At 43.0% G+C, this 23,705-nt stretch overlaps 1 protein-coding gene across 2 annotated transcripts in view; it reads left to right on the forward strand.

Moving 5' to 3' along the window:
* The window catches only part of LRP5 (LDL receptor related protein 5), a 134,355-nt gene that overhangs the window by 1,434 nt on the left and 109,216 nt on the right, over window positions 1-23,705 (forward strand). Inside the window, exon 1 of one of the 2 annotated variants that reach the window (XM_040700872.2) lies at window positions 19,665-23,601. The exons of the other annotated variant lie outside the window; for it this stretch is intronic. Within the exon in view, the coding sequence (XP_040556806.1) occupies window positions 23,580-23,601 (22 nt within the window). The 5' untranslated portion in view covers window positions 19,665-23,579. Of the gene's footprint in view, window positions 1-19,664; window positions 23,602-23,705 lie in introns of those variants that run through there. 2 annotated transcript variants of the gene reach the window in all.

A 23,705-nucleotide genomic window follows, 5' to 3' on the forward strand; every position in this document is an offset into this window, starting at 1 on the left:
CCTATGTAGTGCAGGTGTCCCTGTTTGTTGCAGTAGAGTTGGACCAGATAGGCTTTAAGAGTGCCGTCCAACTCATGCGACTCACTGATTCCTCTTTGTTAAGGAGATAACTTTTAGTAGTCTTAGGGTGATAGTGTAATTCAGTTCACAGTGACCTTAAGTTGTAACTCGGAGGATGAATTTGATTCATCTCATTGCAGAGGCAGCACTTCCATTATTGTGGCACTGAGTTGCTGCCTTCTAGACGTGTTCATGAGGCTGTGAGCCCCAGGGATGAGCGTGCTCTGTGCACGTGGGGCAGAGCAACTGTGAGTGTGCTGAGGAGGCTCCTGCTTCCAGCTCCCCGGCCCTGTGAGCAGACGCCTGACTTTAAGGGGCTTTTACCTCTCAGAAGTATTTTGATGTGCTTGTCTCACAAGTATGTAAATAGATCTCAGGCAGGATTGGGGATGTGCTGGAACTTCTCTGGCGTTGAAGCTTCTGCTGAGTTCAGCTTGGTAGAGTGCATTTGGAATGCTTTGGCCATGAAATAACTTTACTGTGGAGCAGTGTCCTTGCTCTGTACGTGGTCGGGCAGGAGCTGGTTTTGTTAATGTGGCTTGGAATAATGATAAACCTCTGCAAGATGCGTGTTGCGTTGACCTGGAGGTGAGGCAGAGCAATCGCTGCACTTGCTGCTTCTGTGGAGGGAGGGTTCTCTGCCTCTGACAGTTAGTCAGGAACTATGGCAAGGGTGTATTTGTGTCTGAAAATACTTAAGTGCTCAGTGCTGTATAGCAGATGTTTTACGTCTGGCCCTTAAAAAGTAGAAGCGCTTGAAATAACTCTCGTTAAAACGTTACCTTCAGCAAGAATTGCTCTTAAATTCACCGGAGCTCGGTTAGCTGCTGCCTGTGCTGTGCTGTACTGGGAGATCGTGGCGTTCTTTAATGGAATGATGGTTTGCCCAATAGTAAGACATGCAGAATAAAGACAGCTGAGCAGGGGAGTGTGCTGGGTCATCGCAAAAGCTTGGAACTTGGGATGCACTGTGAAATAAAAAGTGCACTTGAGTGCAGCCCTTACAACAGCTTTTAATTCATACTGTTTTTCTTGAGATAATCTAAAACTGATGAAACTTCTCACTGTGCCTAAGTGTGGAATGTAGCAAGATGGAACACGTGCTTAATTTGGTGACGAGGGAATGTGCTGTGTGGGAGTCCCTATGACTTCAGTGCTGCTTCAGTCAGTCCGTCATTGGCTCAGGGAGCTCTTCTGACAACCACTGCCAGCACAGTGCGAGTCACGGGCACAGGTCCTCTGGGCTAGAGAGGCAGCACCGGAGCTTCAGGCTTACCGTCAAGTTTAAATTCATATTTTCAGAGCTGGCTGCTCTGTCTCCAGACGAAGGCTTTCGGTCTCATTCAGGTGTGGTATCTGAGCTCATTTGTTAAGTCTGAGCGCTTTAAATTTGCTCTCAGGGTAGATGTTTACATAATGAATGTATCATTCGGATGCATAAGGTCAATATTTCAGAAGAGGGTGAATGTATTTCAGCAGTAGCCCCTTGTGAATTGCATTGTTGCCTTTTGCTGTTTTAAAGGGTTTTTTTTCCTCAGCTGCTTTAACTTTTATTTTATGATTGTTTTTACTTGCTTATAATGTAATAGTAAAATAGGCCTTGGTGTTGTTCCAGTGGTGAATTTTTTTTCTATCCTGCTTGTTTTTTGGATAATGCGAGCCAAGGTGACTTGTAACAAACGTAGATTGTTTCTGAGAACTTGTTATGGTAAGGTCTGTCTGTAACAACAAATAAATGTTACAAAACCTCTCCTGGAATGAACACTCACATGGCTTACAAAAGAGCCTCACAAGGGAGTCCAATGTGAATTCGCTTCTATTTAGCCAGTAATGCGAAATTGAAAGTATAAATAATAATAATAAATCAGAAACTGCCTTAATGGCAGCAGTTCAGTTTGTTTACTTTCTTGTTATGTCTGTGTTTTTGGTATGTGTAGCATATGGTATGAAGGCAACCTGGCTGCTTGGGGTAGGGAGCAGCCACCGAGTTGAAACTGGGTGTTAGGAAGAAGCTACATGTTGTAGGTGACTTTATTGCTCTTCATTATAAGACGTGGACAGTTTGTGACCAACAGTGACAGTGTTGGCTGGGGATGCTGGCTGGCCTGAGCCATGCGCTGCATGGGCACTTGGGATGTTCCAAGGAAGTCAGAGATGTGGCAGCTGGGCATTCTGAACTGGGAAGTGCTTCTGGAGAGCCCTGCGCTTGTCAACTTAGGCCATGGAAAATGTCATGATAGAGTCAAAGGATATTTTGAGCAGATTTTGAGGTTGAGGGAGATTAAATGGTTGTAGTGAGAGGAGGAGAGAAAACTGGAAGTGTGCCCCAGAGAGAGCATTGTTCCGTATGGTTTTTTGCTTGGAGTTTATGCGCCAACAATTCTTTTGGTTCCTCCTTGTACTTGGAAAACTCAGAATGGGGAACTCACCAGTGCTTCATCTCCGTGGTTTCTGTTCTCTAAAGAATAGATGGGAAATATCTGTCAAGCCACAGGATTCTACTGAGAAGTTCCAGGGAGTTCCAGGAATGAGTGCTGGGTGCTGAGGGTCTGTGTAACAAGCAGAGTTTTTAGTTTATCTGTTTCCTTTGCTCTTTCTTGGCTCTACCAGCCAACGCAGGCACGTGTGAGGTGGTTGTTTTGTATTAATGTTACACCCACGGATGACTTTTGCAAGGACACCGGTGGACTGACACATGCTTGCTTCAAATTGGTTAGTTTGCTCCGGATCATAAGAGTTAAAGCAACTAAACCCACTTGTAAGCCAATAAATACGTTATGTGAGCGTGTTATGTGAAATTAGCTTCAAGGGGACAGGCCTACAGGAGTATATCAAACAGCATCAGCTACAGTATTGCTTCATTTCAGAGTACAAAGGTTTATTGCAGTGGACAGCGCTGACAGCATGTGCAGTAGGAAGTTCCTGGTGCAGCTGTGAATGGTCTGATACCATGGAATATTGGTATGTGTGTTAAGAAAGGGTACTTTCAAACAGTAAAGATGTTGAATACTTCTTAACTCTTTTGGATTTTTGAAGTGTTTTAGGTAGTTTTGAATAGTCTGCTAACCTAGCATCTATTGTTTATCTTTAATACATAAGAAAATGGAGCTTCTTCAGTATAAGTTGACTTCCTTTAAGTGGTAATAGAAGTCCTTGTGGGCAGAGTTAAAGTTTTTGAGCTTTTGGCTTTCTGCTGAGCCTATGCAGGTATAACAGGCAATTCTTTAAGAAAACAATGAAGTGTGCTGCTTGTCTGCTATCTTGAAAAATGGTGGATTGTTCTGTTCTGGAGAACTGAAGTTTGCCAGTGTGGTAGCTTGTAATTCTCCCCTCCACTATGAAAAGTGGCAATGTGGACAGTAAATTTCTGTCTTTACCATGGTAGAAACAAGTAGTGTGGTTATATGAAGGGGTTGATTTTATTTAATTTTTTTTTTCCCAGATTTTTCTTGGGAGTTCCTTTTTAAGGACAGGTACTGCCCTGTGGAAGTGTAGCTGCCCTAACGTGGGGGTTCTCTTTCTTCTGTTCCCAGAGGGCTCCTATTGGTTTGAGGTTTGCCTGGGGCGGCAGATGCTTGGTTACTTGGGAAGCTCCTTGAGGTCTCCCCATTTGGGTCAGGAGTCACCAGAAATTTGTGATGATGGTTTCACAGAATCATAGACTAGCCCAGATTGAAAGGAACCCACAAGGACTGCCGAGATTTCAGAGGTTCTCTCTTGCCCTTTCTTTAGGTTGTCGTGAGCGTACTTTGACTTTAATTCCTCAGTGATGTTGCGTTCCATTAATGTTGCATTCATTTAAACCTCCTTTTTACAAGTAGTTTATTACATGTGATAAAGAAGGTGATAAATTAGCACTGATGGACTCCGGATGCTCAGCCTGCAAGAACTGGACAGATTTGAAGGAGGAGAAGGTTGCAAGTGAAGACAGAAGCTTGGCTGCTTCTTTCCATGGCATTGAGGAGTTAACGAAGCTGGAGCACGAAGCAGGCTTTGTCTGCTTGGTGTTTCTACACCTCTCAGCTGATGAGGAAAATTTGCTGATTGAGTGGACCTGCTGAGTTAATTTCTTGGCTTGTGTTTGGGAATTGGGTAGTGTTGCTGCAACGCTATTTTGTAGAAGTTCATTTTCTTTTCCTCTGTTCTGTGCTGTGGTAACTAAACCAAAGGGAAAAGGAGTGCAGAATGCAAGAGAGCAGTGCTGCTGTAACCTAAGTATTTTTGAGGTGTCATTTTGGAGTTGAGAATTTGTCTCCAGTCATACGTTACAGGTTTTCAGTTAGGTGTGAGTTACGCCTAACAGCAGTGACCCACCTACATCCTTGTCAGTAACTCAGCCTACATCCTGTGCAGGTTTCCATTTTACCTGGATTTTGGGCTCATGCAAGCTTTGTCCAGTACTTGTACTTCTCTCGGCTTCCATCTTGTACTAACACATTCTGTTCTGGCTTTTCTAATTAAAACTGTCCTGACTGGACTTCAGAGTGGGGAAAATGTTTAAAAGAAATGTAATTAAGTGCTACTTTTTATGTAAAACTTCATACTATTAAGTGTGGCTGTGAGGAAGCTGGGAGTTTCTTCTTGTAATACCATTAAAATTGAGAGGGATACTTGACTGAGACCAACTGTGACAGTATGTGGATCAACTGAAACAAAACGCCTTTGTCAGACTTGTATTGCTTCCAGTTAGCCTGAGCATCAGATATCCTGGCCTCAAACTTCTGTGCCTGGGAACTGCGCTTCCCACCCCGTTTCTGCCATTCCATTTTCTTTAGGTGATTCTAAGAGACCTGGCTTTGCCATTACTGTAAGAGGAAGACGTGCTTCTTCAGTGAACTTGCTGGGCTCAAACAGATTCTGGAGTAGAAGTGCATTTCTAGTAGTTTTTCATTTCATTACAAAAGAAGTGAAGCAAGAGCTTGGCTTTGGGAGGACAAGTGAATGATTCAAAAAAGAGACCAAACAAAAGGTGAAGAGCTTTGCTGCCTGATGTGTAACTACAGCAGATGTCTGTATCATAGAATGGCCTGGGTTAAAAAGGACCACAATGATCATCTGGTTTCAACCCCCCTGCTATGTGCAGGGTTACCAACCACCAGACCAGGCTGCCCAGAGCCACATCCAGCCTGGCATTCAATGCCTGCAGGGATGGGGCATCCACAGCCTCCTTGGGCAACCTGTTCCAGTGCGTCACCACCCTCTGTGTGAAAAACTTCCTCCTAATATCCAACCTAAACCTCCCCTGTCTCGGTTTAAAACCATTCCCCCTTGTCCTAAAACAGGGAGACGTAACATACCAAATATTCTCTCTTAGTGCTTGTAGCGTAATACAAAAGCCAGAATGCTTGAAGAAGTCTATGAAATAGCAGCATGTTTTAAATCACAAAATGAATCCTTTGTTTTATAGACGGTGTCACCTTTAACCACTGAGCCATAGATTAGCAGTGTTAAATGCATATCAGTCACACTGTATGCTGTGCATGTTTTGCCTGAGTTTAAAGGAGCTTTAATTTACCTAACTTCAGTTATAATTCTAGAACAACCAAGAAGCTCAGGTTAGAATTGCCTGGTGATGGGAATGAGTTCTGATGTAATTTCTGTGATAGATAGTTCTCATTTTGATTTTGGTTTCCCTTATGTGTGCTTGAAGTATGTGATGATGATGATTTCTTTAAGGGGAAATGCATTGACGCCAGGAAGCTGTTGATGGCTTACCTGGATGTACCTTTGCAAGAGCCATGAAGGCAAACTGAAGTGCTGTGTTAGTGGTGGCAGCCTCAAGTGAGAGCCAATCGGATGAAATGCACGTGGGTAGCAGCCTCCACTTGGAAGGTATACACAGCTGTGGGTGATTAAAAGAAGTCTGTATGTTTTCTGCGTCTTCAGTAGTTGAGTTAAAGAAATCTGCGCTGTGGAGAATTTTTGTCTGTCTGGGATTTAACAGCTTGCTTTTTCTATCTGGATTAAGTTAAGGCTGTGACTTATCCGTGTGCTGAAACTCAGTTTGCAGGTGTTGGAGTGCTGGAAAGTGCGTACACAGAAATGGTTAAAACATCTGGACCCATTTCGGCACAGTGAGATTGAGGGAGGGTGTGGCTAATGCAGGCGTCTTTGCCTTTGGCCTGCCTCGAAACCTGTACGGACCTGGATCTTCATCTCCCCTGATCTGTGTTCTCGATAAACCCCCTTCCCCCCCCCCCGTGCCGACTGCTAGAAGAAACCCTTGTGCTGTAAGGAGCAGGAAATATTCCTGGATATACACTTCTTTCTTCTTTTGAACGGAGTAGATGCAGTGTTCTGGAGGGGTTGTGTCGTGTTTGCAGACCGATCACACAGAATCACAGAATGGCCTGGGTTGGAAGGGACCTCAAGGATCATGAATCTCCGGCCCCCCTGCCAGCCAGGGCCACCAACCTCCCCATTTCCTAGACCAGCTCTGTTGTGCCTGCAGATCAACCTGGTGCCCGTGGCAGGGGTTGGAGCTCGAAGCTCTTTAAGGTCCCTTCTAACCAGGGCCATTCTGTGGTTCTGTGCCAGTTGAACTTTGAGTTGTGTGCTTGATGCTTAGTGAGCGTTCGAGGTGTGCTGTCAGGTCTTTGCTACCTGATAAACTCCGACAAACAAGTACTGCAGATGGTTAACATTTCCAGACAAATTCTGTCTGTTCATAGCCAGTTTGTGGCCAAAAATGTGGTACACGTTGTGATTAATTTTCTCTCTGAAGTGTTTTCCTGGCTCTGGTCATTTCCACTGGTCATTAGTGTCGTCTGACTGCAACTGGAAATGGTACCTGGCTAGGAAGATCTTTTCTTTAAAGGGCAGAGGGTTGGCTGTCCAGTTCCCTTAGCTGCTTTTGGGCTTCCTGTCTGCTGCGAAGACAACGTGTTTGCTGGAGCTGGGAGGCTGTAGTCCTTCTGCTAGAATGAACCTTGAATGGCTGTGACAAAATCCATGCGCTGGGTGTCTGTTAATGCTGAGGTCATTCTGCTCTTTGCAGATTTCACTGCTTTAAACAGCCTTGCAGACATTTATGGAAAGCGAACGCTTTTTGCCTGAGCCAGAGGCCTGGAAAATGCCAGGGCTTTATTTAGTGACTGGTAGTTGCTCCGAGTTTAAATGTGCTACCAGATAACTCAATTCCCCAGGGCAGAGACGGATTTGCTCATAGTTCACAGAAGTGCTGACACTGGCAGAAGAAATCTCTTGCGAGGCCCTGGCTGGCTCATGCTGAAGTGTGTGCATGGGGAAGGGTGTGAGATGTTTGAGAAGGGGATATATGCCATATATGTCTGTGCGTGTGTATGTGTGAGTGTGGATATAATATGTATGTATGTTCTTATGTGCTTAAATACTTGGTTAACCAGTTTCTCCTGCTCCGTTTTCTTCTTTCATTCCACTGGTTGTGTCACTGAATAACTTTCCATTTCTGGGGGCGGAGGGAAGATAAAATAAATAAAAAAAAAAAAACAAACCTGCTTTTTGCACAGACTTCTCCATATCTGTATATGTAGTTTTAAGGAGGAAAGCTTTGCAGTCACTCAGTGTTGGGCTGGAACTCAGCGTGCCTGGTTTTGTTCTTGGTGTTGCAACTGCAGTCTGTGAACTCCAGCTTTGCATCTGAGGGAGGGTGGCAGTGATCTACAGATGATCTCTCTGAATGCATCTTGGAGTGTTTTACACAAGAAGCACCTCGGAGTAATCTTTCCCTGTAAATGTGCTTTTTAAATAACCTTCGGGCAATAAACCCATGCTATTTGCATTGTATTTCTCTGTCACTGCATGGTGTTTCCTTAAAAGAAAATGAGGCTGCACACCAGCAGAACTGTAGGTAAAGTATCCCAGAAAAGGCAGGAAGATGTGTGTTTTATTAACCAAAATCGCATGCATGATCAGTTTTGTGCAGCTAAATCTTTGGTCTTGCATAACTATCACCTTCCAAAGTGTTTATCATTCCTGCATGGTGTCTCTTTCTCCAGTGTTTGTAGCATTTCATCTCAGCCTGTAAGCTGTTCTAGACAGGGCTCTGGTGTATTATCTTTCTTTCTACCTGCTTGCTTTCTGCTATTTTCCCACTGTCTGAAGAACCACGATTGCTAAAGACTGTAATGTGTGTAGGTGGGTAATTAAAAACAGTGGTCAAGAGAGCTCTTGGAAACTTGTTGGGTTACTTCTCTGAGCAGGATGATGAGACAGCATCACTGAATGGAAGGGAAAAAAAAAAAAAAACCAAGACAGAAAACCACCACCCTCCTTTTCCTGCCAGCTTGAAGAGCCAGCTTGCTGTCCTCTCAGCGTGTGGTTCTGCCAATGGTGTCTGCCCCCATAGACTTGGTGAAACTGGAGGAGCTGCAGCATAGCCAGTGTTTGAGGGCTGTTGTTTGGCTCTCAGCCTTTCGCACAATGGAGAGAAGATGAGTAGGTAGAAGTGCTTTGTTTGTGACTCCTTCCAAGTCACCTCTCAACTTGCCTGCTCTATGTTAATGTCTTCATTGTCATTGAACAGATTTAAGCGACTGGGGATTCATTTACCTTGGGGATTATCACCTCAACACATGCAGCCCTTCTCCATCCTGCTACAATAATTACAGCTCATGGAAAATAACTCTGGCTGCTGCTCCCCAGGGTGTGGAACTGCTGGCATCTGGAGATAGAGCACATCTGGCGCTGGTCCTCAGAGGCAGGAGTCAGCCAGCCAGAGCTTACTGCACGTGGGGAATGATGCTGGTGACTTGTTTTATCTGAGTAATGGCTAGGGGATCTTCATAAACGTTGGCCTCTCACCTCCTCTTGCTTATTCTGAGTCCTTTCTGGTTGTTTTTTTTGTTTATTTATTTATTTTTTCCTGAGGAAGTCTGTGTGCAGTGAGGGAAGATGTGAAGTGCTGTCAAGTTCTTGAAGCAGCCAACGCAGTACCTCAAGCTGCTCTTGCTCCTCGGGACCGTAGCTCTTATGCAGGCAAAAAGCATGTGTACAGGCTGCCAACCCCAGCCAGGAGGCAGCTGGGAAATGTTGGTGCTGGTGTGTGTTTGTGCTTTTCTGCCCTTAGATTCCACAGGATGGATGTCCTAGGGGCATGCAGGGCAGGAGTTTCCCTTTTGGAGAACGTGTGCTTCTGAGGGTGTTTGAGAAATGTTCTTGGGACCTGTCTATAACATCTTTCTTGTATGGATTCTGAGGCTTTTATTAGGTAACAAAGCTTGCTTTGTCCAAGCTGGAATATGAATTCAAAGTTGAGCAGCTATTCCAGAAGAACTCTCTCAGGAACGCTCTTATTTTAGAATGGTTTCCACACAAAGGTCTGTTCTGAAATACTTGAGTGTAATTCTTTCCCAGCATTAGGCTTGGAGCTTGTTTCCAAGTATAGGAGCTGGGACTGTATAACAGGCTCAGTGTATTCAATCTGAATATCTTCTGGTCCGTCATGATGTAAACTCATTGACTAGCATGGTTGTTTATAATATAACACTTGATCATGTGCTTGTTGACAGCCTTTTAGGACCTTCTTGTGCATTAATGCTAGTTTCTGAGGGAGGATGCCTCCTTTCCTGTATTTCTTCTCTGAACACATAGCTAAGGGCTTACTAGAATGTCTCTGAGGCCATGTGGGAAGAGTGCCTTCTCCACACACGTTTCTGGGATACGGCACTGTCATTGCAGGGGTAGATGGAAGGGCTACTTGAATGGACAACAGAAAAAGCAGTGCTTGGTTTTGGAGTCCACAAGGCAGGATAGGTATGCTCAGAGGAGTGAACCAGTACGTGGTAGGAATTTGTTCTTGTGAATTCTTCTGTTCTTCTTGAATTTCAACTGCTCGTCTTTACTGCAGTGCCACAGCTATTGATGGGGGAGGAAGCTGCTTTACCCTTTTTTTTCCCGATGCTCACTTGAAGATGCAAACTACAATTCTTTTTTTATGGTCTGTGTTGGAAACCAAAATGACTCCATGTCTCTCTTCCTGTTGTGTGACTGCCATTGCTACTGCAGACCGCTGTGTTGACAGGACCTCATCGTTGCTTAGGAAATACTTTTGCAAAGTTTTCTGGAGTCTTAGGCATCATCAGGTGTGTGGAGAGGTTGCAAGGATAAAAATGCACCTTGTCAGCTGCTGTGCTCTGCATTACAGCTGTATTCAGTGCTTTGTCCTGTGTAACTTGTCTGCCACTTCATCATGAGGCAGAAGCAACGTATTGAACTCTGTAACAATCTCTAGGAGTTGTCCAGGAAGGACAATTTTGATGACTATTTTTTTTAACTGGAGTGTTACACAAGAATAAAAGCAGTCAAACTCAGTGGGAGGTGGGTAAGCATTACGTGCACACACTTAAGATTGTAAAAAGAAGCTTTAGCACTAGTTTGTTATTATAAAGTCTGAACTAACGTTGGCTGTTTACGTAAAGGAGTGGACTTTGCAGGGTTATTTTCTTATTTAAACATCAGCTGGACACTGGGAACTGATTACTGTGAGTATTTGAGTAAGTTGTGTTTGCTTAGTGTGCTTGGCAATGTGTTTCTGTCATTTAAAGCTTTAACTGCTTGAGCTATCCAAGCTCGATTTCAGAACTTCAGACTGAATTAGGAAGGTGAGATACGTACTCTTTATTAATTATTGGTATGTGTAATGCCAGGTGAATATGTGGCCAGAACTGAGTGTTCTATGATCTGCGCTTAAAAAAACCTGTGACTCAAGGAATGGCAATTAGTTCCAAGTCCTGTACTAAATATTGCTTGTTCCTAGAAGGATGGTTTTTGCCGGAATGTTAACAGCTAGATCTGTCTGCAGCAGCTACTATTCTGCTCCAGATTTTCTCCCAGGTCCTGTGGAGCATGCATTGAATGTGTGATCAGACTCTTTGCTCTATGCTGCATCTCTTCCAGCTCTGATCCCACTGGGTGAGCCAGTGTCAGTGGTGTGGTGCTCAGGCAGTCGTGTTTCAAGATGCTTCTCCGTGTCTGAAATGGCATGAAGCTTTCTGGATCTGACAGTGGTAAATTCACATTAAAAACTGATCTCAAAACAAGAATCCCTGAAACTTGTCCATCAGCAACTTCAAAGGACAGTTTTCCATGCAGTTGTAAAATTGGCAGCAGCAATAAAGGCTCTATTTGAATTGCACACAGAACTTTACATGCAAACCCCAAATAGCCCAGAATTTTGTTTATCTGCAAGTTACAGTTTAGGTTTTAATTAAGTTTTGCTTCTTTCCTGGAGTCTGACTTGAGATTTAAATTGCATGCAACAGGTAATTCTCCTGTTGCTTCTTAAATGCTATACAAGGGTGTTGTTTTTTTCCCCTCTTTCTTTCATGTCCTTAAAAAAAAAAAAAATAATTGAAATAGTATTTATAGATAGATTGAGGTTGTGAGAGTGTTGTGCTGCTCAGTGGGTTGACCAACTTGAAGCATCCTATCCCCTGTTGGGAACCTCTTCTTAGCTAACTGTTGCTTTAAGCCTGAACGAGAAGGAATTCGGTTGCAAAACCTGGCATAGTTTAGAAAAAGAGTTTCAAAGGGAGTGTTTCGTCCAGTGGTTCTGGCTTGGGCAGTACCCAGCATCCATATCGTGGTCTGTGCAGTGACAGCACAAAAATGTGTGGCCACACAGCAAATGAGATGTGGAGAACTGGTTGGACTGAGAGTAAACTCCTCCCGTTACAGACATTACCTTTTGTTTTGTGGGATGGTTTTTCCTTGCTGGATTCTTTTTTTTTTTCCCTATTTTTCTTCTCCTCCTTCTTCTTTCCCCAACCAAACTGTTTTCCTGTCTTGGTTTACATAAGTATGACAGCATAACATACAGCTGGGGAAGGAAAGCTACTGGGTGAAAAGTGATTCAGCCACAAAGACAGCTGTGTGTCTGGGATTGAGTTAATTTTTTTCTTAGTAGCTGGTATGGTGCTGGGTTTGGGGTCTTTGAACATAGCAGTGATAACACAGTGATGTTTTAGTTGTAAGCAGTGCTCTGCAACACAGAGCTGAAGATGTTTCAGGGAGGAAACACAGCCAGGACCGCTGACCCAGGCTGAACGAAGGGATGTCCCATGCTGTGGACGTCAAAGGAGGAGTGGGAGATGCTCAAGGTGATGGCGTTTGTCTTCCTGAGGAGCCATTCCATGTGATGAGCCCTGCTCTCCTGGGAGTGGCCGGACACCTGCCTGCTCATGGCAGTCAGCAAATGAATTCCTTTGGGGAATCAGGGGCATCAGGGGGCAGAGAGAGGCTTCTTCATAAAACAGGGCGAAGTATGACTTAAACCATTTTTTGTAGTCTAATAAAATAGAGATACTGCAAGATGAACAGTTTAATGGGTGTGACACACTGAACTTTGAAGGGAGGGCAAGGCCACATGTTTCCATGCAATTCAGATGTTACACAGCCTGTGTTGTTTTGTTCTCTGTTCTCTTGGCTTTTTTTTAAATTCTAAACTCAATGTGTTATTTTTTGCAAGTCTTTAATTGTTTGTTCTGCACCTCATTAGAGACAAGAATGGCATCTTGGAGGATCTTCTGAGGGACATAGAAGTAGAACATGTGTTTGCATTTACAGAGTGATGTTACAGGGGGTTAATTGTATGGATTTAGCTGTTATGCAGGAGTAGATAGATGCTTTCCTCTTTGATGTTGTGTTGTTTTGTGGTGTGCCTGGACAATTACTGCATGAGACGAAACTTTTGGTTTGAAGGCTTCAACTTAAGTAGCCTTAAGAAATGTTAGGTGTCATTTGATGTCAAGTCTTATTACCATATTAAGCGTGTGTCTACTCATGCACACAAGTATGTATTTGTCTGTCAGTAAGAACATACAAGGCATTTTGGGGTTTCGTAAGGTTTTATAAGGGAGTGTAATGCTGTAATTAGTGGGCACCTTATTATATATTTATATATTTAGTTATTTATGTATTTTTTTGTATAATTTATTTAGTTTTTCGCACAGAGGGTGGTGATGCACTGGAACAGGTTGCCTGAGGAGGCTGTGGATGCCCCATCCCTGCAGGCATTCAAGGCCAGGCTGGATGTGGCTCTGGGCAGCCTGGTGTAGTGGTTGGCGACCCTGCACATAGTAGAGGGGTTGAAACTCGATGGTCATTGTGGTCCTTTTCAACCCAGGCCATTCTATGATTCTGTGATTACTTACCCTATGTTTGCTCTTTGTGTCGTGCCACAGTGCTTCCTTGCCAGCAGGAAGCAGAGGTTGTCCCAGCTCAGCAGGTACATCAGACTGAGGTGCCCTAAGCTTGGGATGGGAGCAAAGGCCTTCTGTCAGCTGTGCTTCGAGTCCCTGCTTGTTTGTGTGGGCTGGGCTGGTTTGTTTGTTTGTTTTGGTTTTTGTTCTCAGGGGAAAGCTGAGTTTCATAAAAAGCAAGTGCTTTTGCGGTCTAGTTTACATCTAGTCTTTGGTGAAGGTAGGCTTCCCTTCAGTTTCAGTACTCTGGTCAGTCGGCCTTCCCTGTCTGCCAGTGTTACCAAGGCTGAGTGGGTGCAGACACAGTCCTCAATTTTCTTGCAATTCGTTAATGAATTTTGAGGTGATGAGGTTTCTATGAATTTAAAAAGAAAACACCATGTTTGGGTCAAAATATATTTTGAAGGAAGTCTTCCCTGCCTGCAGTGTATGCAAAGAACAGTTCTTGCCCTTCACTTGTAAATGTGTGGGTTAAGCTATGTTCATATAAGCTCCTGTTGTACTTTAAGAAGGTAATGTCTGCTTCTGTGTTTGGTCATTGTGGGTCATATCAGCAGGACTTAATGAAAGGCATGTAGTTGTTTGCTGCATCTATTTCATGTTTATCAGCAGCCCCTCACTGCAGGAGATTGTACGGGAAAAGGTTAAAATGCAGGTGTTAATTTCTGACAATGTCTGGTATGTTGAATGTGTCATATCTGTCCCCTTTCTGGGTTGGAAATATGGCTTCTATGCTGTGGGTCTGTGGCTTCCTGTATTAAGCGGCACACTTTTTATTAAGGAAGAAGATTATATGTATAGAGGAAGGCCGAATCCACAACATTGCAACTTTATTGTGCTCTGCAACAACTAGATGTAGCAGAGATGGGAAAGTTGGTTGCAGTAAGCTTACTGAGCTTAAAGGGCATTGCAAGGGGCAGCAATGCTCTGACCATGAGTAACGCTGTTAGATGCAAAGCAGTGCATGTATTTATTTGTATTGTACCTAAGCTACATTTCACAGTTTGGCTCCTGAATCTCAGCAGGGTATTTTTTTTTCCTCCTTTTTAATTTCTAAACCATAACGTGGAGTTGGAAGTGTTTGCCGAGTTGTACTTGGTGGTTGTTTGTGAAAGTACTGGATGTTTTCCAGACACAAAGGGAGATTGCTTCCTGCTCTGAGAGGTGTGCAGTCCGCAGTTGTGTCTGCGCTGCTGAAACAGGTGTAGTTATTACATTGATAAAGCAATCTTGCTGTAAAAATCCTGACAGGGAGTCAGTGCAGTTCCATGCAGCTGATACAACCTCAGGTGAAGAGTGAAATAATGACATTGGCTTTTCACTTGCTGTAGAAGTTTCCTTTTCTCTATTGGTATTTTTGCATTGAAAAAGCACGTTACATCTCCATGTAGTAAATACATCTTTTTCTTTAGCAAGGTGGACTCACTCAAGTAGGATAGAGGAAAGGGATACCATGTGCAGGACAGTATAATGAGATCCCTGACAGCCACAGGTTGTTTGAGTTAGCCTTGTTTTAGTATAAATAAATGCATTTTGCTCAGCCCTCTGTGATGCCACTTCCATGTGTAACGCTAATAGGCTTGTACCCTTCCTCCTGCAGAAATAAGGGGTACTGTGCTGACTAAATGAACTAATAAAAAAACAAACAAAACCCCCACCAGTGGATGTTTTGTCACCTGTGTTCTTTGAGCAGATTCAGAATCTGTTTTAATTATGTGGGAAAACCACCTGTGTTCCCATTTCCCTGGCTATCCTTCCAGCAATGTGCTGCTTATGTTTGTGGTCTTCTGATTTTGGAGATGAGCCAGGTGTCTTTTGATTACCAAAATGGCAGCTTGTATCCCTGTTTTACTTTGATCTGACACTGGCATTTGTTTCTGTTTTTCTTCTCCCCTCCCCCCCTTTTTTTCTTCTTCCTCATTTGAAACAATTGCTCTGTAGTGTAGCCTGGGAGTTATTTCTTTTGGCACTTTAATTTTCTGAAACCAGAGAATGGGGAAGGTGGAAAAACATTTAGTCACATTTCTCTTGATGCATTGTACATCAGGATCCACTTGCTATTTGCAGTACACCTTATCCAGGCTGCTTAAGGGTTGGGAGGACTGGGTGACTAAGATCTTCCCTAATCCATTTGCCATAGAAAATGTGTGCCTTTCATTATTCTAAACTTCCAACAATTTTAGTTGGGCAATAAAATATAAAAGGCTTATTCTGGATGGACAGAAACTGTGGTTATGGTTCAGTGCCCCACTTAGCTCTTGTGGGTTCTTATCTTGGCTCTGCCATGGCCTACAATGGGCAGCCACAGGCAAGACCCTTAATTGCAGCCTTCTGTGGGCTTCCTTGTGTTCTTTGTCTTGTATATCTAAACAGCAAGTTCTTCATGTTGAAAGTCTTTTACAGTATGTCTTGCATCATACTATTCAGGGTGAGAAGCTCTATTCTGACTTCTAGCTGTTACTGTAAGGTATCGTGTAAAGTTTGTGTTTTTTCTTTTTTTTTGTCCCTCCCCATTATTTCCTTTCAATGGAGCATACTGAATCCCTTTTAGTTTTAGACCTCTTTTATGGGGAACTGAAAGCTTTTTAGACATGCATTTCCTTTCTTGTTTGGGAAAGGCAGTTATGTGTTGGGCCTGGCTGTTTATACAGGTGGGAAAGCATTTGGGCAGAAGAGAACTCCTCAGAGTGAACTGGGAAGAGAAGAATAACATTTTTTTTTTTCCCTTTAACCTGCTGATGAGATTGAGGTTCACAGAAGCTTTTTAGTGTTTGATGACTTCGTGGCAGCTCCTCCTCCTCATGCAATGAAGATGGTTAGTTTCTTATGCCAGTAGTGAGTCATTGAGACTCAGTTGAAAATTTCAACAGGTATGTAAGCATAACTTAAAAAGAATGGAATAAAAATCAAAGATGAATTGTAATTTGTTGTAGCTTTACGTGGGAAATATTCTGTAATCATAATTTTGTGAATACGTGGGTGGCTGGGTTGGTGGTCAGACATCAGATTGTCATTATCCATAGATGCTCATAAACTTTAGAACAAATCCTTAACTTCTCTCTGGAGCCTATTACACAGACTGGTTAACTGACATTAATTTTGTTTGTTGTTTACTCAGACCATGTTTGTGTTGATCTGTTGGAATCATAGAATCGCTCAGGTTGGAAAAGACCTTGAAGATCATCGAGTCCAACCACAACTTAACCATGCTACCCTAACTAACAACCCTCTGCTAAATCACGTCCCTGTGAGCACCACATCCAAACGGTTTTTAAACACATCCAGGGATGGTGACTCAACCACCTCCCTGGGGAGCCTGTTCCAGTGCTTAACAACCCTTTCTGTAAAGTTTTTCCTGATATCCAACCTATTCTGATGTGAAGCTTAAGAAATGAATGGCTTCAGCTTAATATGAGTTTGTGTGCTTGGTGTCCACCCCGTTACCCCGTCTTTGGAAAGTGGTGAACAGTGTGTGAATTGCTTATAGAGTTATGTTTGACCCAGAGAGCTACAATAGGAATGGATGCTCTTGGGGTCATGGTACTGGTAAACCACTTGGTAGATTGTAATTTAATTTCCTTTCTACCAGACCACCTTGCACAACCACTGTTTAAATATTGCCACTCTTTGCATTGATTCTGAGAAACCATTTCATACCTTAGAGATTTGTAACATACTAACATATTTTTTCTAATAGAACAGGGCACTCCTCTCAATTCCATTACAGCGTTTACCATTTTCAAGCCACACTGGAGCTATCTGTCAGTTGATTCAAAGCAGTTGTCCTTGTGCGAATTATTATGGCACTGTGCATGTAACCACAAACACTGGAAGCAGTCTGTCTGTTGAGATTTCTGGTATTTTCTGATTTTTAGAATAAACAGAAGCAGCACCAAAGCAGTTTCTTACGTGGTATTGCAGTTGGGCTTTGCCAAAATGGTTAAGTGCAAGGGCAATGCTTAAAAATAGGGATGGGGATGTGGCAGGAGAAAACCATACTTGGATGTTTCACATTCTGTGACGCAGAGTACATGGCAATAACTTTGCCGTTGTTGTTTCAAGTGTAGTAGGCATCAGTTCCCCCTGCCCCCCATGTAAGGCTTGCTGCAATCTTAGAACTGTAGGGAAAACTGAAGATTTGTCCTTCTTATACATAAACTTGTTTAGAAAAATGTGGGTGAAAGGGTTACTTCTTGAACACCTAAACACTAGTTTTGTTCTGAGTAACAGTTCAGGTCAGGAACGGGGGAAAAAAAACCCGTAGTGTCCCCTTTTAGATTCTGGATGCCAAATGTGTGTGAAGGGAGCGAGGTCTCTTTCTGGGTCATTTGGTTGGTTTTCTTTTTTTTTTTTCCAGTTTATTTTATTCCTCCTTGGTTTGGCAGACAACTGCCTAGCCAATAATAGTAGATTATGCAGCGATGATGGTTCCAAAATCTTAATGGATAAAATAGTGGTTCTACATCATTTGGAAAATTTGGCTTGCAAACTTTCTCCAGGACTTCAACTAATACAGGCTTGATAAAGGTATGCTTGTTTCTGATTGGAGTTGTTTCCAATTTCTAGCTCGAGTTCCAGATGTTACGTTAACTCCAAAGGACACAAATCTTAAAATAAAAAGCTGGAAAGAGACTTTCTCCTTTTTCTGCACTAAATGTATGATACATGTCCTTGAAAATCTAACATACAACTGCTTGGAAGTAACATTCAGGATTGAACTGATGGCAAATAATATTTGTTGGAACAAAAGTATAGTCATGTCAGACTCAAATGTAGGTTCTACAATACAACTTATTGTTCTTTTAACAGTTAAGAACATCTTCCCAAATAGAATCATCTTGTTAAGCAAAACCTGACACATGGTGCTGTGCTCCAGGAGGTAGGAATAGGGAGCATTTTTTGGTGACAGGCTGTGGTTGGAACTTCTGACTTTGGTGCAAATCGTATGGTTGTCTTCTGGTCAAATACTCAATTCTTGTCTGTTTTGGTGATAACTTGTTAGGATGGAGCACGAATGCAAGATGAAGTGAAAAGGGCTATTTAAGATAATGAAATCTGCAGTACTGTGCTTGTATTTATATCATGGATAATACTTAATTTGCTTCCTCTAATGTAGCGCACACGTACCATAATCTACTCGGGGCTTTGTAAATCATTCCTTGTTGGAGATGATTCTGCCTCAGCCAAGAACGTTGATTAAACTAAATTCATTCCTTATGGCTCCTTTTTTCCCCCCCTCTGCGAGGCCAGTGTTTGTCCTGTTGGAGCGACATGAAGGAATGTTTTTTTTCTGCTGTCTTCTCTATTATTCTATAAGTCTGACTGTAGTTGAGTGTTGTGGAGGCAAAGGGATGACACTTCTGGAAAATACAGCTTTTTCTGAAACATCTGGTCAAAAATAGCTGGAAGTGAAATTTTGAACACAGATTCTCTAATGCTTCTTCAGCTTTTTGCCAAAAGTTTGCCAAGGGTCTGAAAAAAGTAAATAAATCTGACTTCATTTTGTGCTAAAATGGTCATAGCAAACAGAGCAGAAGTATGCTTCTGAGGTGGGCAGGAATTCCAGTGTTCCTCCGACTGAAAAAGGCATCAGTTCTTAAGGTTGTCATCATCTGGGTGGGATTATCAGTTCCTCTTAGTACCTACAGTTTCTGCTTTTTCAGAATGCACTGAATCAGCCCATTTATCTTACTATAGTTGAAAGAATGCATGGAATAATTTTGAGGTTGTAAAGATTATTTCATTCAGCTGTTAAACTGTCGTAGAGATCTAGAAGTTATCTTGCAAATGAAGCAGAGGAGAGGGCAAAGGAGGGAACCTACCCATTGTGATGCATGAGGTTTTGCATTGGCAAATTTGGTAGGCGTAGAAGGACTGTAAAAATGCATTATGTGCATGTTTGCTGTACAGGGTTTTGAAAAATGCTTGTTTTTGGTTGTTATTCCCCCTAAATTAAACTCTGGGCTTAAATTGTTTCTGACTTTGTGAACTATGAGTGTTTCAGTTGGTTATGAGAGCTGCCATAATGCCATTGCATACAGCTATTTCCATTAATTGATTTGTGAGACTGTGGTCACGCTCTGTGCTCTTTGGGACCAGCCTACCCTCTGCTGTTAATGCAAATTAATTCTAACGTTATCTTCAGTGGTGGCACTGCTAACATGCATGCCAAGCGTGTGGTTAGCTTGAATTGATCTGAGCGTGCTATAGGTAGGTGAATGGATGTTGCTCTGTGACTGTTGATATTCTTGCTTCAGAGACTGGACCACCCAAATGGTGGAGTCGCTGTCCCTGGAGGTGTTTGAGAACTATGGAAATGTGGTACTTAGGAACATGGTGTAATGGGCATGGTGGTCATGGGTTGATGGTTGGACTACATGGTCTTAGAGGTCTCTTCCAACTTTTCTCATTCTATGAGCATTCAAAGGGTCTGTAATAGAGAGCAGTAAAGTTGCCAAGTGCACACTTAGCCTAGCTGAAAAAACATAAAATAGTTGCTGTGCTACATGTCTCTAAAACGTTGCACTTAAGGATGTTTCAAGAAAAACAGTTGTCATTCCTGTACCCCCAGCATTAAGCTGGCTCTCTGAATTTGGGTGCCTGTAGGTTATGTTCAAAAGAGGGCAGATTCCGTCAGTCTCTTTGTAACTATTTCTGTAGGTTGTGTGTTCAGGAATTCAGCCCCAGAGTACCTTAGTTGTTCTTTCTGAAGTAGGTGTTGAACATCTAGATATTCAGAACTGAAGAAAATCTGGGAGAAAGTAGAAATGTGGGGCCTTGAAACCTTAAAAATTGAGTTCAATAGGAGCTATTTAGGATTTTTTTTTTTCAGCTAATTCTCTGTGTGATCTCGTGGTTGTTAATTGATTTGTTGGAGTCTGTTTTTTCCTGTGATACACAGTCATGGATAAAGCCCAAACATGGGTGATGTGAGAAACATGGCTGAGGTGGGAAGGTGGCACCGAGACCTGGAGACAAGTTCTGGGCATGCTGTTGTTCATAATGGGCAGGAGAGGAAGTCAGAAGCCGTGTGGCTTTGTGGGAGAGGCTTTGCCCTTGGTTACCCATCTTCTGTCTGTTTTCTTCTGTTAAAATAGGTTTTTCTGCAAATGCACAGGAAAGCTAATCTCTGCCCAGAATGCAAGAAGGACCTAAGCCTTTATGCCTTAAGTATGTATAGGGTGACACAGAGGTTTGCTTTACTCCTGCACGAGGTGGAGAAGCCCTTTAATGTTGCAGTAGGTTTTCATTTAACACTTACTCTAACTGGTGCTGCAGTAGAGATGTCAATGTATTCTCATAAAAAAGCCATTCTTGCAAATGGCAATTGTTATTGCTGATGTGAGAGACCTACGATGTACAGCTGGCTGCTTGTTCATCAAGGCTGGGTTGTGAAAGGTCTGGGATTTGCTGTCTGTATTTATGCAGGGATTTTCAGTGGATCTTTGGCCTTCATCGCTGAAATTTGATGGTGGTTCTTAGTTTAAACACCCTCGGAACTGAATACAGGTTGAAATCTAACCAATACCAAACTCAGCAGTTGACTTTTGAGCAGAGTGTGCCTTCACAGTGCTGGTCTCCAGAGCTTGCTGTTAATTCCCGTTTGGAAGAAACTTGCCCTCATCTCAAATAGACACCATATTTGCTTTAAGGCTGTTTGTACATTGTACTTCTTCAGAAATGCTACACTTAAAATCACAGGTTGCAGCAGGACCCTCAGAAGAATAAACAAGCTGTTGTGAAGAGTATGCTTTTGCTTTTTGCTGTGTTGGAAGTGGAAAATCCTATGGCTATTCTAACCTCTGTAGAATGCACAGATGGGAAGCCTGAGGTCAGGAAGAGGTGGAGGTTCAGTCTGCAGAGATATTATCTGTTTAACATTAGCTAGACAGAATTGCATGAGACTGCAGTCCTCACAACTGTTTGGCTGAATACCAGTTGTGCATTACATACAGAGAGATAGCCAAGAGCCAGGAGTTTTGCAATAATGTTTAGAAATTTCCTCTTTTTGACAAAACAGATCAGATGAAAATTGCTTTCTCCAGTGAGTTGTGTTCTCCTCTAAATAAAACAGCTGAAGTGCTTGCAAGTCTGGTCTAACGCATATCTGGGTGGCTTCATCTCCGTTTCCCTAAATCTCTGCTGATATTCAGCTTTTTGTTTAGTTATTCAGCAGCTCTCTAAACATGTTCTGTATGCTGCTTGGTGGTCCGTGCCGTGTTGGCTGCTCTCATGGGCTTGGCTGTCCTCCTTCCCAGCTGCTGAACTCTGCTCGGAGATGATGAAATGTGCTGTTCCATGTAACTAATTTCAGTATTTGCTACAGGGATATTAAGGACAGTCTGAGAGCTATTGCCTCGTACACCAGGAGGGGAGTGCATGTGGCGTGCTTAATGGGTGGTCTGTGGGAAAAGAAAGAAAAGTTTGAGGAACCCCCCCTTGAAAATATGTCCATAGGAAAATGATCATAAAGGCACACAGAGAGCTCGTCCCCAGCCTCTGCAGAGGTGGTAGCGTGCTGGATTATGCCCACCAAATCCAGTGGTTTGCCTTCTCTGGTATGTGAAAGCTCTTTACTTGAAGTAGGTAATGCAATTACTGGTGGAAGCGGGAGAAAACAATGAGTAAGCTCAGTGTGCTGTCGGAAAGTTTCAAAACAATCCTTGCCCTCCCAGGGAATCTGAACCAATCCAAAGTTTCAAACAAGGAATGAGGGAAAAAAGAAGGGGGGAAAATGAAAAGTACCTTTGGATTTGTTCAGAGAAATCCTTTCACGCCTTTCATCCAGGGGAGGTGAACTAATTCAGGCCAGCTGAGATGAAATCACGTATAATCAGAGTGCTGCACTAAGCTGTAAATAGCGATGTTAGCAGTAACAAGCCAAAGGCTGCCAGACAAAATCAACATTTAAATTCAGTCTCTCGTCTTCATAAAACTTCGTTGTCTGTGGGGGGAGAGCCCTCCACAGTGCAGAAAATATCCCAAGATCTTTAAAAAACCCACCAGCATCTTGCTGTTTATTTAAAAAGCAACCGACAAAAGCTGGCTAGCAGTTTACCCTGGTATCTTTATCATAATATTTGAACATTAGTGTTTGATGAATGTACTAAATGCATCGGTCTCGAGTGGCTAAGGGGAGCAGCGGTGTGGCTGTTACGGTACTGGGATAGGTGTGTGTTTTTCTTGTGATTTGTTGCTGAGCGCTTCAGGGCACACAGATCAAACTCCTTTGCTGGGGCGAGAATTGTTTGTACAATAAAGGTTTCTGAGGAATGGCTGTCCAGCTGCATTCAGACATCACCTTTTGCGAGCACTTCTGCAGCTTCTGTAGCATGTTCCAGTATCTTTGGCGCCCATTTTTTCCTCTGCCCCCCATCTGTGTTAAGAAAAAAGGCAAAGCCTGGACAGACCCAATGTCTTCAGTGTGCCCTTTGTCCAGTCATTGAGAGCGCATGATCTTCATCCTCTCCTAAAAGCTTCTACTGCTTGGGCTGTTACTTTGCTCCTCTTTTTCTCCCTGCCTCCCCAGCATGAACAACAAATCTTCAATTCTTTTACTTCATGTCTTTTTCTGAACCCATTGAACTTTTTCCTTACCCTTTTCCGTGGGCCCTTTCCAACTTGCTGCTAGAAAACCAGATGTCCTTTAAGCTTGTGGGTGATTTGTGTAAGCCTTCCCTCCAACACATGTGTACCTAAACTGCTTCACTTCTGTAGGTATGTTGGTGGATGAGCAGCCTCTCGTTGCTGCCTGATGGCAAATAGATGGCTGAGGGGTCCTAGGTGTCTTCTAGTGTTTAGCAGCAATACTCAATATACTGCTTAGCATATATTAATAAAACTGCTACCAAATAGGTTTGTATTTTGGGGTGTTAGTGTGGGTTGAATTACTTTGCACTGCCGTAGGCCTAGTGTAACCGTGTAAACGATGGAATGCATAGGCTTTTAAAGAGTAGATGTTACAAAAACTGCCTGACATGTGCTGCCTGCTCTGTGCATAAATATGGGATATTCTTGGTGCTTTAAAATAACCTCTTTCTCCCCTGAGCTTCAGTCCTCGATTACACTTGAAAATAAATTAACTCTAAAGAAGGAAATTAGAGTCAAATGGATTTACCTGGTTGGTTAGAGGAGCAGGATGTGGGGAAAGGAGTATATCTTCCTGTTGAAGTGGGAATTGAAGCTGTCCGCTGTGCCCTTACAGCTCATTGACCCACGCGCTCACTCCCTGACTCACGGAGGTGTTGGTGGCAGGGATGAAAGGCGTAGCGCATTGTGGAGCCTTCTGCTGGAAGTGCCTTGTGAACAAGCGTTAGCTTGGCTTCCTGACAGCCTCCTGGGATGATTAACAGCAGAAGGGAGGGTAAGTTTGTAGTGGGTGGTTTTTTTTTTTCCTTTTAATTTAGTTTAATTTTTTACCAATGAAGTGAGGCGCGTACTGCTGAAGCACCTGCCTGAGTCCGCTGA

Source organism: Gallus gallus, chromosome 5 (genome assembly GCF_016699485.2).
Source record: "Gallus gallus isolate bGalGal1 chromosome 5, bGalGal1.mat.broiler.GRCg7b, whole genome shotgun sequence".
NCBI lineage: Eukaryota > Metazoa > Chordata > Aves > Galliformes > Phasianidae > Gallus > Gallus gallus.